The sequence below is a fragment of the Triturus cristatus genome, chromosome 2_1, assembly GCF_964204655.1.
Source record: "Triturus cristatus chromosome 2_1, aTriCri1.1, whole genome shotgun sequence".
NCBI lineage: Eukaryota > Metazoa > Chordata > Amphibia > Caudata > Salamandridae > Triturus > Triturus cristatus.
The window spans coordinates 739,651,649-739,669,295 of NC_140581.1; the positions used below are offsets into that span (position 1 = coordinate 739,651,649).

The 17,647-nt window shown below is 42.4% G+C and overlaps 1 protein-coding gene across 3 annotated transcripts in view; it reads left to right on the top strand.

Moving 5' to 3' along the window:
- Positions 1-17,352, top strand: part of PRDM6 (PR/SET domain 6) — a 327,951-nt gene extending 310,599 nt beyond the window's left edge. For 2 of the 3 annotated variants that reach the window (XM_085640772.1, XM_085640773.1), the window contains one exon: positions 16,493-17,352. In XM_085640772.1, the coding sequence (XP_085496898.1) occupies positions 16,493-16,607 (115 nt within the window). In that variant the 3' untranslated portion in view covers positions 16,608-17,352. The remainder of the gene's footprint in view (positions 1-16,492) is intronic. The other variant, XM_085640774.1, reaches the window with a different exon arrangement.
- The last annotated feature ends 295 nt before the right edge of the window (positions 17,353-17,647 follow it).

Consider the following 17,647-nt stretch of genomic DNA (forward strand, 5'->3'; position numbering starts at 1 on the left):
GTGTCCTTGTAAATATGGCCCCTTTTCACTCAGCACTTTGAGTAAAAGAGGGTTCCATTGATGTTGCTGTGGGTGTTCCCACGCAACACCCATGGAACCTGACACATTTTCAGATTCCTGGGAATGTGCTCTGGGTGTTCCCACGCAACACCCATGGAACCTGACACATTTTCAGATTCCTGGGAATGTGCTCTGGGTGTTCCCACGCAACACCCATGGAACCTGACACATTTTCAGATTTCTGGGAATGTGCTCTGGGTGTTTCCACGCAACACCCATGAAACCTGACACATTTTCAGATTCCTGGGAATGTGCTCTGGGTGTTCCCACGCAACACCCATGGAACCTGACACATTTTCAGATTCCTGGGAATGTGCTCTGGGTGTTCCCATGCAACACCCATGGAACCTGACACATTTTCAGATTTCTGGGAATGTGCTGTGGGTGTTCCCACGCAACACCCATGGAACCTGACACATTTTCAGATTTCTGGGAATGTGCTCTGGGTGTTCCCGCGCAACACCCATGGAACCTGACACATTTTCAGATTCCTGGGAATGTGCTCTGGGTGTTCCCAGGCAACACCCATGGAACCTGACACATTTACGGTAATGTGTCAGGTTCCATGGGTGTTGTGTGGGAACACTCACAGCAACACCCGTGGTTGCCCCTTTCACTCAAAGTGCTGCGTGAAAAGGGGCCATATTTACAAGGAAGCGAAAAACCACGGAGGGTGGCTTTACATGTCCTTGTAAATATGGGGCAGCACACTGCGCCGCCGGTGTGTCACAAAAAGTGACTTATTGGCAGCACAAGGGGCTTGTAAATAACCCCCTAAGTATTTTACAAACTGACTCAAGTAGTGGTTTTAACAGATAGTACAAAAAGAATCACTGTTGTTTTTTTTCGAATTGATTAAAATGCCTACTCTAGAGCATTTCATTCAATCAATGTTGCATTGACGCTGATATAATTTTACAGTATGTCCAGGTTCCATAGATTCCACTGGTGCATGTTTGCATCAGCATTTACATCAAAATTTGGAATGGCCACCTAGTGAAAAATACCGTTGTGGCATCTGTCAGGCGGTACAAATATAATTGTTGCCCTTGTCAGACGGTGCAAGTGGTGGTGCAGAAATCTTCAGTGCAGTCCATGTAATCCAGAAATGCAAGTGCAGCATTGCACCAGTTGCCTCCATAAAACCTGTTCAAAGCAGGGCAGATCCAACTAATGTCCCAGCCATGAAGTTCAAAAGCGTCGGCCCCTGGTCTGTTTCACGAGATGGGCCTCCTTCAAGGACCAGTCTATTTTTACCAGGGCTTACTCAATGTAAAGTGCCAATACACGTGCCAGCCTAATTAAGTGCCATTACAGAGAAGACATTCTGTGGTATGTTTCATACAAGAGATGCTATCACGTGATGTGTTGGCAACACGCTAACTCGGCGTTATCCTAATCACACTCGCAGGCATGCATGTTGTATGTTTTCTGTCAGTGATGTGAAAACTTCATTCTTCCTCGTAGATGAGTAGATTTCCAAAACACTTATATACCCTTCAACAAAGCCAATGGTTAAAAATAAAAGTGCCTATCCAAAGTTTCACTTAGGCGTCTGCCCCCAACACTGCCGAATTCCAAAAGCAGACTTTCTATTTTTAATTCCACCTTGTGTCTCTTTCCACCACGACCCTACACTTCGGTCTCTGCTTCACTCTTGTAGGGTCCTTTCCATCATTAGCTTCTCCTTTCATGGCTGCTCCTATCGCTGTCTCCCACCTCTTTCTCACTTTTCTCTCGCTCCCTAATAAGGAATACTAGTGCAATTACAAAATTAGCAGGGGGGTAGAGGAAGGGTTTTCTTCAAGGGAAAATTATTTCCCCAAGGAGAAAAAACATGACAAACTGCAAATACCATGTGAAGTGCGTTTAGGCCTTCCTAAACCTCACGTGAGCGTGCAAAACTAGCAAGGCATGCGAATGGCATGGAATTCAAAAAGAGTTTCAGAACTATTCCTGGGAAATGGTGACTGTCATAGATTCGCACTAAAAACACCTGTGAAGCTGTTGAGTTCCATACTAGCCAGGAGCTTACTCCAAACATAGACTGAAGTACAGGAGTACATTTCTGCCTATTATAAATGCTGCAGCTTACATCCTTTGTGGTAACTCACATTCGTGGCCAATTTGAGTTTTGAAACGGGGCCTTAAAGTTTCGTAGAATTCTAAAACATTATCCCACAGGTGAATGCCAAAAAGGCTAATTCACTAGTGACAACACGCAGGAAAGTATCACCAGGGATGATAGTTGTGAAAAACGACACCTGTAAAGAACGAGCTATTAATTAAAGAATACGATGTGTCCCTTCGGTTTTCTGAAGGTTGGAGTTTGCTTTGCTGGTTGTGGCCCATTTCTGATCCAGCCCGCGCGCGCGCGCTGACAGCACAGCTGCGCCGCCCCCCTCTGAATGTGTGAGAGACACCGGAAGCCCGCCAAAAATAGTGCCAGCACTAAGATTGATTTTATCTGGCTGCTGTGTAAATAGATTTTAGTAATTAATTGAAGAGGTTTCAGGGTCAAAATGGGAAATAGATTTCTTTTAATGTTAAGGTGTTACTTACGTGTAACCTTGTTGGCTCCACTTAATTTTTTTCCTTAACATCCCGTTTTTGTCATCTTTCCGATAGGCATAGTCAAAAAGAGAGAGACCCCTTGTACAGATCAAGGGAATAGGGTACTCTTCCAAGTAAAAACAAGAAATCTCTTGATCGTGTGGAAATGGGTAGAAACTCTAAGGTTTAATAAAGGGAATAGGAATATGTGTTTTTGTCTCTCCTAGCAGTCCCTTAATTGCACATAAATTGGCTAACTAAATTGACACACTGCAGTCATTATATACACAAATCGGTTAAAATGATTTCTTTGCATTTATTTAATAGACACATACAATACATATATTCAAAAACTGTAATAATCCATGGTCTCTATAACATATTAGATCACAATATGTATTGCAACAAGGAAAGCTTCAAATTTATATTACACAATGACATAAACAAAATTTCTTGCTAAAAAAAAAATTTTTAAAAACAAGCATTCAAATATATTGCATCATTCTGTTATGAACCCGCATGACAGAGAGAATACAGAGAACAATAAAAAGACACTACACTTTGTCATTTAGTACACATCCACTTTCAACTATTTCAAGGATTATACACTTGTGGGATCTGACTCAAATTATCGCTACAAGTGAGTGCCCGGTGCTTCGGATTGTGTCAATTCCTGTGCGTCGACGCGTTTCGATAGGCTGTATTTATGCCACTATCTTTATCAAGACCAATGATAGATTTTTCTCTCTTAATTCACAAGTGGATAGAGGTTCCAGCTGAATATCTGTTTGTTGCTCTACTATATAGTAGGTGTCCACTGAAATAGACGGACAGTTTTCATGGAAAGCACACGATAAATTGTGGTCCTACGTGGAATCTTAGTTTTCTGATCTTATCATTCATGCCGGTTGTAAGTTCTTAATATACTCCGCTGTTTCTGTAGGATAGGCCCCACTGATGTTATCCTTCGTTTGTACCTGGTTGTAGTTGCTGATAAATATCCTGCATGTAGAGTGGCCTCTTGATTCTTTAATTGGTCTCAAATTCTTAAAAAGGACCCGCAGTCGGTGGAGTGTCCTCGGGGTTTCTTAAATACCCTCAAACACTGCAGGCTTTTGCGTCCATGCAGGAAGACTTCCGTAATGCGGAAGTCTTCCTGCATGGACGCAAAAGCCTGCAGTGTTTGAGGGTATTTAAGAAACCCCGAGGACACTCCACCGACTGCGGGTCCTTTTTAAGAATTTGAGACCAATTAAAGAATCAAGAGGCCACTCTACATGCAGGATATTTATCAGCAACTACAACCAGGTACAAACGAAGGATAACATCAGTGGGGCCTATCCTACAGAAACAGCGGAGTATATTAAGAACTTACAACCGGCATGAATGATAAGATCAGAAAACTAAGATTCCACGTAGGACCACAATTTATCGTGTGCTTTCCATGAAAACTGTCCGTCTATTTCAGTGGACACCTACTATATAGTAGAGCAACAAACAGATATTCAGCTGGAACCTCTATCCACTTGTGAATTAAGAGAGAAAAATCTATCATTGGTCTTGATAAAGATAGTGGCATAAATACAGCCTATCGAAACGCGTCGACGCACAGGAATTGACACAATCCGAAGCACCGGGCACTCACTTGTAGCGATAATTTGAGTCAGATCCCACAAGTGTATAATCCTTGAAATAGTTGAAAGTGGATGTGTACTAAATGACAAAGTGTAGTGTCTTTTTATTGTTCTCTGTATTCTCTCTGTCATGCGGGTTCATAACAGAATGATGCAATATATTTGAATGCTTGTTTTTAAAAAATTTTTTTTTAGCAAGAAATTTTGTTTATGTCATTGTGTAATATAAATTTGAAGCTTTCCTTGTTGCAATACATATTGTGATCTAATATGTTATAGAGACCATGGATTATTACAGTTTTTGAATATATGTATTGTATGTGTCTATTAAATAAATGCAAAGAAATCATTTTAACCGATTTGTGTATATAATGACTGCAGTGTGTCAATTTAGTTAGCCAATTTATGTGCAATTAAGGGACTGCTAGGAGAGACAAAAACACATATTCCTATTCCCTTTATTAAACCTTAGAGTTTCTACCCATTTCCACACGATCAAGAGATTTCTTGTTTTTATCTTTCCGATAGGCGCCATTCTTCCCTATTTACAGCCATTCATTTGTTTCTTTTTTTAAACGAGAATTGTTTCCCCCTCCTTTGTTTTGCCGCTGCATGGCCTCCTTCTTTAGAAACGGGATTTTGTGCCTTTCATTAGCATATTGCTTATACAACGTTCTGTTTCTTGTGGCATGGTGCATGCTGGGATGCCCCGTCCTGCAGGTGCAGTCTTTTAATGCACTGTGCAGAGGACATCCGAATCTGTGTTTACTTGAAAAGTGCAAAGCTGAAGAAGTCCATTGGCCTCCTTGAGTCTGCCCGTCTCTTGTCCATTCCAAGGGTCTGCCACAGAATCATGGTAGCGGCCCTCTGCTCACTGCTTCACAGCTTCTGGTAATATGGGGCGGTTTGCACCAAAGAGAAGGTGTAGGGCTCATCAATTTAGCTATTTGATGCCCTGCGTCCATATGACCCATCCTCTTGCACATTTACAAAACCCCTACATCCACAGACAGAGAAGCGCTTCACTGGAGGTCAGGTAGGACTAGAGAGTGGCTTGTTAGGCACCATCTCTGGCTTAGACCATACATTAATGCGCCAGAAACATTCGACTAAAGCATCAGTCAAGGCAGGGTTCCCCATCCCCCCACACATGATTCTGAAATTAACATTTGCTGAATTGAAAGTGTGAACCGTCCACCCACATCCTAATAACACTATAACTCATCAGTGTTTTCCCCTTCAAGGCACTTGAAGTTGACCGCGCAGCAGGGTGAGCTCTTTATGTAAAAAAACATAGATTCCCAAATCCTTTCATAGTGACATTTTACTATGAGTGCTTGAAGCCAAATGGGGGCTAGCCCTATATGGCTAGAGCACATGCGGCAGAACACCCGTGTGGCTTTGCCCACTATACTCCCTGAAAGATGATAGCCAGGCTTGCTTGAATCCAGATTTTTTTTTATTGTAGGTGAAGTATCTGCCCCCGCTTCCATTAGATTATTTTTGATTGACAGCTTGGTTGCCATGCTACACAAGAGAGGGGAGTAGACCGCGCACAACCATGAGCTTCCACTCCTACCATTGTTTCGATGTCTTCGCCCCGGACATGAAGAATACACTACATCGAACTTTCATCAGACCAGAGCACAATTCATTCTAGAATAGCTGCATCACTCCTCTGTTGGATGGGTGTGCACTGTGAGTCAAACAAAACAACACACATGTTACCATGCTGGGGACAACCATGAAATGGCATTCCCGCGTTCTGCATATAATAAAATACAATGATGCCTTACAGTAAGGCTTATCCCTTGGTACACCCAGAGGACTGCTGGTAGCGTAGCTAATTTGGACAGCCAGAGCCTATCTCTCAGTCTCATATAGCTTCCATGGATGCCACTTCAATCTGTCAGCATGTTTGTCAAGATACACATGATAAAACAGCGGGTTCTCACCAAGTAACGCTGAGTAATTCAAATTCAGGAAAGTATACTATCAGTACAACACGCTGGACCCCACCTTCAGAAACCCCATCATGAAAACCACTGAAGCTCTAATTCACATATCTTTTCTGTAAGTCCTTGTGTCTTGCTTCTGTATTACATATACATTCCTTCCAAGTGCCTACGACAGATCGAAAACGCATTCCCAGAAGCAGGTGTAACTTGCTCATAAATATCCCTTTCAGGTCATTTTGTTGGTGTACTCATATAATATAATCCACATTTGTAAAGCGCAAACAATCACCCGTAAGGGTCTCTAGGCGCTGTAGGCCGTCGGGAAGATTAAGCAAGCTATTGCCCAGAGTCACATGGTGCGGGGCTAATCTGCCGCCGGCGATCGAACCGTGATCTCCAGATTCCGGAGTCAGTCGCCCTGGCCGCGGCGCCACACCTCTTCCCTATTATTGCATGTCATCTTGAAGAGCTTCCATTGGAAGAAGCAGTTTCCCCAGTTTCCTGGTGAAATAGCTCTATTTTCTGCTAGGAAAATAGAGCTATTTCAAAAATGTATATGTTCAGCCCATGGCATCAGAAGAAGGGAGGTTCACTAATGTTTGAAATAGAGACACTGGCCTCCTGTCTGACTGCACAGGATATTTTAGAACAGTGGACACATCATTTTGTGTATCTTTTGTTATGTCTGTAATACTCTCTTGCTATGTCATTTGATACTCAGGTAGTCCCTCCCACCTTGCATGATAGTCTTAGAACATGGCACTCCTCTTTTGCCCAAGGAAAATGAAGCATAACATTTTATAAAAAGTCCCTCTATATACACAGTTAGCTGCCCTGTGTGGGTATTTTATTTATATAATTTATTTATTTTTCGAGTTTTGTATGGCGCAAACTTGACCCAAAGGTATCAGAGTGCTTTACAAAGCAGCAGTTACACAAGTCATATATGGAATAAATACAAATATATGGAGTGAATACAAATACATAGTAACAGTATATAGAAGAAGTATGCAATAGGCAGCAGGATATGTGGGCGATATAGCTATGAGGTAGTTACGTTAGGGTATTGCAAAGTACAGCAGTAACACAAGTTACATATGGTGTGAATAAACACTTTACATATGGAGTGAGTACCACTACGTGGAGAAAGTACAAATACATAGTAACCGTACATAAAAGAACTATAGGATAGACAGTAGGATATGTGGACGGTATAGTTCTGTGGTAGTTACAGTAGGGTGTTGCGGAGGTGCGGAGAGTAGAGGCACAGTTTCTCCCTGAGGTTGTAGGTAGTGATGCTCAGATTTATTTGGAGAGTGCGGGGTAGGGCCATCAGGTCAGTCAGATGGCTTAGGGGGGAGGGTTTAGGTATTTATTGAGAAGAGGAAGTTTAAGTTTCTTCCAGAAGTGATAAAATGATTGCTTGACATGTAAATCCTGAGGCAGCGAGTTACAGATTCTGGGAGCGTTCCTGGTAAAGGAGCGGGTGAACGATTTTTCTTTCTTAAATTTGGGCGGAATTAAGAGTAGACTGTTTGAGCTTCGAAGAGGTGTATTTTTGCCGGCTTTTGATAGTTTTCTTGTGAGGTAGACTGTTTTTTCTGTGTAGAGAGCTTTGTGGAATAGGCAGTCCATTTTGAGTATATGTCTTGCCTCGATCGGAAGCCTATTGAGTTTCTTGAGTGGGAGCGATGTGGTCAAAGCGACTCTCCCCGACAGTAGTCTTGCTGCTGCGTGGAGTGGAGCTTTCAAAGGGGCTAAGTGTGTTCTTGGGGCATCCATGATTGTAGTGTTACCGTAATCCAACTTGGAGAGGACTGAGGATTGCGCCACAGTCTTTAGGTCTTTGATGGAGGCTGAGGATTTGACTTTTTTAAGGTGTTTCACCATGTAGAAGGCACTTTTAGCTGAGCTTTCATGTTTAGGTTTGTGTCAAGCGTAATCCCCAGAGATTTGACAGAGTTAGAAATGGATGGTTTGCAGTTTAATGCAGTGAGGTTGTTGACCCAAATATCTACAGGAAAGGACTTTTCTTTTGGTTGGATAAGGAGGAGTTCAGATTTATTGGGTTTGAGCTTGAGATGGTTGCTGGTTAGCCAGGATTGAAAAGTGGAGAGAGTGCTGGATGTCTTTAACTGACGAGATTTTAATGTGGGGTGTCCTTTGCATAGAGATGATAGGCAAATCTGGTTTGTTTCAGGATCATACCAAGGGGTTCCATATAAAGCTTGAATATGGCAGGAGTCAGGATTGATCCTTAAGGATCTCCATGTGAGACTGGTGTTGTTTTTGAGTTGAAGTTGTTTAGTTTGATTAGATATGAACGTTGATTAGCTATGAACGTTGGTTCAGGAAAGAAGTAAACCACAGAAGGACAGTTCATTGATGCCTGCACGCTGTGAGATGGTGTTTAGGAGGAAGTCATGGTTGACAGAATCAAAGGCAGCCGAGAGGTCCAGGAGGACTAGGAGGCTGGTCAGGCCATCATCCAGAGATCTGTGTAGGTTGTCTGTGATGTTCAGTATTGCAGTTTCTGTACTGCATCCTTTCCTGAACCCAGATAGGAAGGTGTTGTGCTGGTTGAATGTTTCAATGTGGTTGTTGAGTTGTGCAAGCACACATTTGTTGATGGTTTTGGCAAGGAGAGGGAGGTTGGTTATAAGTCTGTAATTGTTTAGGTTGTTCTGGTCGCCATTTGTCTTTTTTGATGAGGGAGGTGATTTGTCCGAGTTTGAGGGAGGCCAGCATGGAGCCGCTCAATAAGGAGGAGTTAATGATTTTTGCCCATATGGGAGAGATGATGTGACTGAGATTTTTGACAAGCGCAGCAGGGAGGAGGCGGAGATGTGCAATGTGGGCTTCATGCCGGCAAGTAATTTGAGGACATCTTCTTCAGGGATATAGTTGAATTTAGTCCCGGTTGCATCATTTTTAAATTGCAGGGTGTTGAGGTTGGTGTTCTGGATTGCTTAGAGGAGTATATTGGGGAGACAATCATTAGTTGTTAGAAGGGCCTTGGGAGGACCCTCGTTGCTCATTGGAGCACCCTTGGTGTAGGGTGGGGAGGTGGATGTCACAAGCGAGAGTTCAATGCTATATTTTTTTTTTCAGGGGTGAATGTTGCATATTCTTCGCAGTGCTTAGTGGAGTCATTAATCTGTGTTGAGGGCAAGAGGAGGTTTGATGTTGTTGAAAAGCCTTTAGTTCTGTTCTGTTCAAGTTGGGCTCGGAAGAAGGAGGATTTGTCTCTGAAGATGAGTTTTTTGTATTTTATATGTTCAGCTCGGAGGATTGAAAGATTGGTTAATGAAGGTTGTTGTCGCCAGTGTCTTTCAATCATTCGGAGTTGTTGCCTCTCTTTGTTAAGGTCTTTATTGAACTAGGATCTGGAAGGGATCTTTTTGATTTCTTGAGCATCAGAGGGGTGACTGTGTCCAGGAGTTCTGTGTTGTAGTGGGCAGTGAGGTCATTGGCAGAGGTGAAGTCGGATGGAGTTGGAATTTAGGAACTGACTAGTGAATGGAATTCTGGGAAACTCCTGCCTGCTACAGCCCCGTCCTGACCCATAGAATGTCCTACTTAAAAACTCAAATTCCCCCCAAAATTGTTTAACTTCATATCATCACAAAATACAATTTTATCACTATTTGTAATTCTGGTCTCCATATTTATATACCAACACCATTGTAAGTAAATGGAAACTCTCTGCACTTTCTACACATTGTGCAAATATAAAATAGGGGCCTTAAAGTTTGACAGATGCAGGAAATCTACCAAGAATTGAACGTGACATCCCAGGAAAAAGTGTTGGATGTCATGTCCACCGAATTTAGAGTGCATAGAGAACACATACACTCTAAATATGTCAGGTGAGACAACGGCCACATTTTGGCAGATATCCTGCATCCCCAAAAATGTATTTAGGGCCTATCTTGATAAAAAACATGTCTAGTTCGAAGACAATTTAAATCATATAAAATCGTATGAAGATACAATTACAATGTCAAGGTTTCAAACCAGCCACTGGTTGAAACTGTACCCTGAGTAGAACACTTGATATCACAATGACAATATGATTACTTGGAGTATCTCAGCAGCCTCCCATCCACCTTCATTAATTTGAATAGCATTGTTGGCATTTTTAGAGTATAGAGAATACAAATAACTTGCATATTTTTGATGATGTACTGTGTATTCCGAGGTTTTCTGCACCCCACTATCCATCAGTTCGGTCTGCCTTTTAATCCTCCCGAGAAAAACACAGTGCAGACATTTTAGTGGAATGCATCAGTCTGAGATATCAAGGAAGCCTCTTTGGAAGCCACGCGGCCAGAGAATATTTAACATGAAATATCTATTGCAGAGTAAAACCAGAAGAAAACATTAAAAATGAGTGCAAACGACAACACCACTTACATGGGTGCAGTCAATTGCACTGTCTCCTACAGACTCAGCTAATTCCTGCGATAGAAATTGATTCTGGTGCTTTCCTGATGGCCCTTCTCGCGCCCCCAGCCCCCATCCCTCAGTCTGAATACAATATTTTGCAAGTTTGTCAAGTGATGAAAGGTAGTATATTTTGGCACACTAATCCACTAACTAATCAGTTTTCTAATAAACAATCAGCAATACACTAATGTGTCATCAGCACTTCAGGCCCTTGCCGAGGATGATCTGCGCGCCGACGTTAATGAATACACCAAAAATCATTAGCTGATCAATACTTCTGAGTTATTCTCATTGAGCTGATAGGCCTGATACATTAAAGCTGACATTTTACATTTGTCAAGATCACAGTGCAGTTTTTAACAGTCGAGCAGGCGGCTCAAAATATTCCCAGATAGACAATCAAAGAAACACAACTTATTTATGCTGACACGCCATGGCTGGCTGAGTAGTTTAGATGAATGAATATGTGATCTCAGCACTCTGCCTTTCCTCAACAGAACATTCTTCCTCTGAAACTTGTGAGTAAGTGCAGCGGTCAAGAGGCACTCATGGAGCATCATTTCTTTGCTATGATAGCGCAGTGCCTGACAGGCCGCATAATGCGGCCCGCCGCAGCCGAAACGCTGTCGCCAGGGCTGCAACGAGGAGGCGATCTGCGCAAGAGTGTTACTAGGTTACTGTGCACCCAAGAGCCTGGTGACATGCTTATTCAGGGGGTAAACTCTAGTGCGCAGGCTCTACCTGATCATTCAATATTCAATTGGGTGGTACAAGCATGGTTTCTGACAGCCTTTGCACATTTTACTCTGCACAATTACCACCAGCACTTGACTGCTGTTAATGACACATGGTTTGTGAATGGTATGAGGTGGTTTTTGCCACATCATGGAAGTGGTAAAAGTGAATCACTCACTATGCCTTCACCACAGTGCTCAATTTGTAGAAAGTAAGTGCCAGGGCCCCTCTCAGGAGGCCACGGCAGCCTGCACCACCCATTGCCCCTGCCACCGCTGCAAATAACTACCAACACAACTACTAACCATCACACTCCTATAAGTGATAGATTACAGACTATTTTTATGTATTTTGACTTATTAAACACACTTGTGGTCATCTCAGACTTAAAAAGACAGCACCACCATGTGGTGAACTGTCCTTAGAGCCTGTGTTGGTAATGAAGTGCCGGTGCCGAGCACCGGAAACCACCGGATCAAATTAAGCACACTGCTTTACCATTTACCTTTAAGTCTCTCCAACCAGTACTTTGCAAATAAATCAGATATAGCACAAAATTACGGTTTGTACTCATTATTAAACAATATCTGCAGCTGTATTTGGGGACCATTGAGAAGGAACTCTCTGACTAATGGAATAAGAGAGAGAAGAAAAGATACCAGGAAGTTAACTTTTAAAGGGTGCATGAAGCCATGATCACAGGACCGTGCAATCAAAGATTATCAGGCAGTACTTAATTTGAGCCGGTGGTTGTAGGTGGGGTCATTTTCGGGGAATGGCACTTATCTTTCCTCAAAAGATTTTGATCAAAAATCAAGAGACAAAAACAAAAAAGGGGGAATGAAGGAGGATGAGAACGAGAAAAACACTTACAAAAGGTGAAAGCAGGGATGAAAGAGCGAGATAAAGGGGCAGGTAGTGTCTGAGCAAAACGTTGGTCCCCGGCACTTGCTCTTTTACAAATTAAGCACTGGTCAGGTCGAAATCTCAAAGGGAAAACTGAACTTGCTGCCCTAGCAAGGCCTGAAAAATAAGTACCATTGCATTGAGTGACAGTGACCTCTGTTGTGCACAGCCATGCTAAACTACAAGAATACACATAAGCTAGCAGCCCCTAATAATATCCTGAATAAGCCAAAAGATCCCATTAAAAAAAAAAAAAGATAATATAATTGTGTCATTGGCAGATTAGACATACTGCTTCGTATACTGTGGCCTGATCAACCTTCAGGGAAGCATTGGCCATAGTATTTGTTGATGAACACAAGAGCCATATAGTGAAAGTCATATAAACCCTTAACATAAACATCTAAGAGCCAATTTAATTTCAGTTTCTGAACTCAGAATTATTCGTCCTGCTCTACAGCTGGATCCAATCAAAATCTTGCTTTGTAGAATACATCTTTTCAATTATTTGAAGTAGTTTACAAGTGGTTGGCCAACACTGCAGCTCGATGTCTTGTTTTTCTCCACAGAATATTTTGCTATCCTCATCTGTGGCTTCTCTCTCTTTTCTGCGAAGCCTACGCAATGAGTCATTGTAATGGATGCACAATCCATTTTCCTGGCCCCTACAGCCTATGACAGCTTTGAGCAGTTGCTTCAGGGTCCAGGGAGTTGTCACTCACTTTAGGTCTCAGGCACTAGAATATATTGACACCAACTTGTAAGAATTTCCCGCTGAAGATCTTATCAAATTGGCAAAAGGTCTCTGTGATACTTGGGGCTGAAGTGGGGCATTGATGGAGGTATTTGCCCTGTGAGATCCCCTCTATTTCTTGCTGTTTTCATCTGGGTTGAACCACATGCCCAGTTTTTGACACGTAAGACTGATACTATAAATCAGTCATTCAACTGCCCCGCTTGCACACCTCCTCTGGTTCATAGGAACTGCCCAACATGGATACTCACCAGTCCCAGGCCCTCTTTAATGTCCAGTGGATTCAAGCATGAACAAGAGAGAATAATCATGAAAGGAAGGGAAGGGTAAGTTAGAGAGAGAGTATAACTAATCCAACTCTCTGTAAAACACATGGGAGGTAAACAAATCAGAAAGGACCTTTTATAGCTTGAAAGAGTGATCTGGCTGCTATTGTGGTCAAGCGTCAATCCCAAAAGCACTAAAGCCGAGTTTGGCCAGTCCCTCTTAACTTTACTTTCTCTATTGGTGTCATCGGCATGATGTAATAATTATAATGACACTTTTTTTAAATTGAATTTCATGCTTCCGTTTTTGACCTCTCTACACACTGTAAATAACCAGTGATGCTATTACCCCGTTTATCGTTACATAGTTTATCACTGAAGGAAATAAGGATGCCGGGATTTGACCCCTTGGCCTGCAGGTCATAGCAGATGGAAGCAGCAAGAGTGTATCTCAGTGCGCCATCTTGCCCACTGCACCATCTTGCCTACTATCCATGGTGCTGTGTTGTTCTAATATTCCATTGCAACCCATCATCAGATCACAGACTTGCTAGTGGAGGTGGCATTGAAGTCTTGTACCAACTTGCATTACAATATAAACAGCAGCACAGTGGTAAGAAAATGACATCTAACACAAAAGGCAGACTGCGCACTGTGCCTACAGGGTCGCAGGGCAGGTTACAGGAGTGGCGCAGAACCTCAGAGAGAACTGTGGCTAGTTATTTGGCAGTGTAGGCAGAGTGATGTGTGCAGTCAGGTGGTTTGGAAGCATATATTGTAGAATAGCTTTTTGTAACAAAAGAAAATGACAGAGTGGGAGACAGTCAAGACTACACAATAGAAGTAAAATGTGCAGAGTTTGGACTTTATTGTGGCTTTACAGTTTACCTTTGCGAGAGTATATTCAATATGTACCAATTAATGTGTTCTTTGATGAAGGTGAGGTTTCTGGTGTTCACACAGTGGCAAGGTTGAGCTGCTTTTAATTTTTAATCTTCTCTGTCAGAAAGAGACTAATGTAGTTATTACAGGGAGCGTGCACAGCTGTGGGAAGCCTCTTATAGACCCCATGATAAAAAACAGGCTACTTTTCATTCAAGATCACCCCAAGGAAGCCTCCTACTTGCCACATGACCACACAGGATGTGACCCTTAGCTCTCAGGGGGTAAACCAGGTGATCTTTTCTTAATGGTTTCATGACAACCACAGAAGAGATGTCTCCTGATAGCTACATGACAACAGAAGAGGCACACGGATGGATATGACCACACAAGCGGTGGCACTTCTAACCACAAACTCCTAAAATTAACACGACAACAGAGGAGTCCTCGCCTAAAACCTAAGAGAGATGCCTTGGATACATTCATTACCGCACCACAAGAACCACTTGACCACACATGAAGTACCTCTCACACACAAAGAGCCTCCTAATAACATGACCATAGATGAGCCACCTGTAGTTCTAAAGGGTGTCTCTTTCTAATGACCTGGTAGCACATTAGGGCGCTGATTTTGAATGCAATAATTTTTGTATCCAAAATATAATAACTCTGAGGTGTTCGGGTGTGATAATTATCACCTATCACAAGTTTTTGGGAAATATTGTATGGATTATGGCAGTTAATGCACCAAAATCCACATGCTTCGGTAATTACTGTCCATTTTCTCCCTGATAAAAACCAGCAAGTTTCACCTGCCGACAATTATCACAAACCTTATTTTTCCAATATGTGATTGATCAGCCTACTCATAATGAGGGCCTTGGTACCGCTCACAGTCCACATATTCCTCCTCACTTATGCATGTATGCTATGATCAACTTAAAAACCTAGGAGACACTAGACTTGAGAGGAGCCTTCTGACTGCACCAGAAGTGCCTCGTAGTGACCAAACGGCCAAAAATGGGAGCTTCCTACATGACAAAAACATCAAGCAACATCGAGATGTCACTGGAGCGGTATAGGAGTTCAAAGGCTCTAGGCAATGACATATATTCAAAGAAAAGAATTCATTCTAATTGCAGTATTTCCTTACTAAAAATAGATGCAGGCTATGGGCCTGTTTACAAGGCCCCAGAATGGTAGTATTCATTATTTATCACATCAGTAAATCAGACACAAGTTTAAGGGTATCAGAGAGAGCATCTATTCAGAGTTTCTCCCCAGTGATGGCAAATAGCACATGGCTTTTGGTGCTTGCAGCCTCTACATCTGCATGCCCCAGTAACTACTGGGCCCTTTTCCCTCATTAAATTCTAGCAGCTGTCACCTGATGAAAATCTAATGGGAGTGGGGGGGGGGGCTTTATCACACCCAATAATGACCAGGGGCAATAAAATCCGCACCCCCCATAATTCCAGTCCCTGTGCAAACAGTTTTACACAAGAGCAGGATTTATTCCGGCTAGTCATAAGCGGTCCCTAAGCACAACTGAATGGAGCATTAATTTGTTTTTATACTGAACCTTTTCCAGGAAAGAATACTGTTTGTAGACTGACAAATTCACATGATCCATCCTGTGGCCAAATTAGTTGTTTACAACATAGACAACTACCCAAAAAATGGATGCATTTCACTTGATTTCTATGAATCGTAGCAACTCCAGTTTTCCGAAAGAGCACACCAATGCAGGGAGATAGTTGTATCATAGAACATGACCACCTGCCTCTTTCTCTGTCGCTTTGCCCCCACTTGTAAGCTTCAGAAGACTCCCAGCGCAGAATTCCAGGTTTTAAATCTTCGAAAGGTGATATTCTATTTGTCATTAATTTCTCTCCGGGGGTCACAAGGCAGAAAACTGCAGACAAGCTGCTTCTTTGATGGCTCACTCTTGAAAAATCTCTTTTTGTTCTGTGTCTATTTGACGTGACAGCTCCCCGGGCCTGAGTAGGGCAGGCCTCTCTGGAGAAATCACCGTCCCTACTGCCTATTGACAGGTTCTTCTGTTCTGAAGCACAAAAGCCCGTGTCCCATCACTGGCGTCGAGGCCTTGAAAGTAGCCCGCCAATTAAACCCCAGAGCCGGTCAAATCTGATGCCACTTTTGAGTGTCTGTTCCGATTAGGCAGGATGAAGCAAAAAAAAGTCCCCCTCCCCTTCCCCCTCCCACCCCCTTGCCCTCTCCCCCCACCTACAGAGCAGTTCCCCAGTTCTCAATTTTCTCTCTTGCCTCCCCCAGGTGCGAGAGGTGCGATAGGAGCTTCACACAGGCCACCCAGCTGAGTCGACACCAGAGGATGCCCAATGAGTGTAAGCCAATCACAGAGAGCACAGAATCAATTGAAGTGGATTAACTGATTGACTGGCTGGAATTAAACTGCAATGGAAAGTCATGATTAAATGTCACGGACACTTAAACAAAACCAAAGATTTCCTCTGAGCAACTTTCAATCAGCCCCAGAAAACCAAAAGCAGTAATAAAATAAAGTAAGATGTTAAGAGATATTGATCCTGGCGCGGACCCGAGACCAGGGGAGAGATTATTTATTTATGAATGGGGATGAGACTTTTTTTTTCCAATGGACAATGAGTTCTCCGGGACGGCTCGCCTTCTGAGTCCCGCTTTCCTGTAAAGCTTTATATATATATATATAAAAGAAGCCTTTTTTAGTTGTTATTTAAATACCAAAGCAAGGAAGCAGGTGGGGTTTTCCCGCCCACGGCTGTGACTGAGAACGCACATGGACTTGTTTATCTTTGCACCTTTTTTTCTTTTTGTAGCATGACTCGAGGGACTTGGATGTAGTCCTTTTTCGAAAATTATTGTTATTATTGATTTGTTTCATTTTCCCCTCTTGTTTTTTTTTTTTTTTACTTTGTCTTTACGCTGCAAACGCAGAAATGTGTGCACCTGAAAGAGGGCGTGATGCTGAAGAGATCGAAAGACAAATACAGCCTTCGCTTCTGAACAAAGTGGACATTTTTATGCCATCCTTTTTTGTTTTTTGTTTTTGTAAAGGACAGATAAATCATACTTTGTGCACTTTTCATGTAAACCATTGCCTCGGAGGCGAAGCTCCGACGTGGGAGGTTTTGAAAGAAAACGAATGATGCAATATTTGAAATAAAAGATAAAAAATGTTGTGTAAAAATATGAGTGAGGAATACATTTGAAAAACACACGAGTTTCCAGCCCTTTGAAACAGGTTGAAATATACGTTTGAAATTAGCATTCAAACACAATACTAATCATTGCTATAAGAATCAAGGGAAAAGTGACGTTTTTGTTTCTTATCTGTACATTTTTGCAGGAGCAGGAAGGACACCGTTGCCTCGGCAGGGATAGACCGCATAAATGCGTTTTACACTGTGCATGACAAGTATGTACACTATT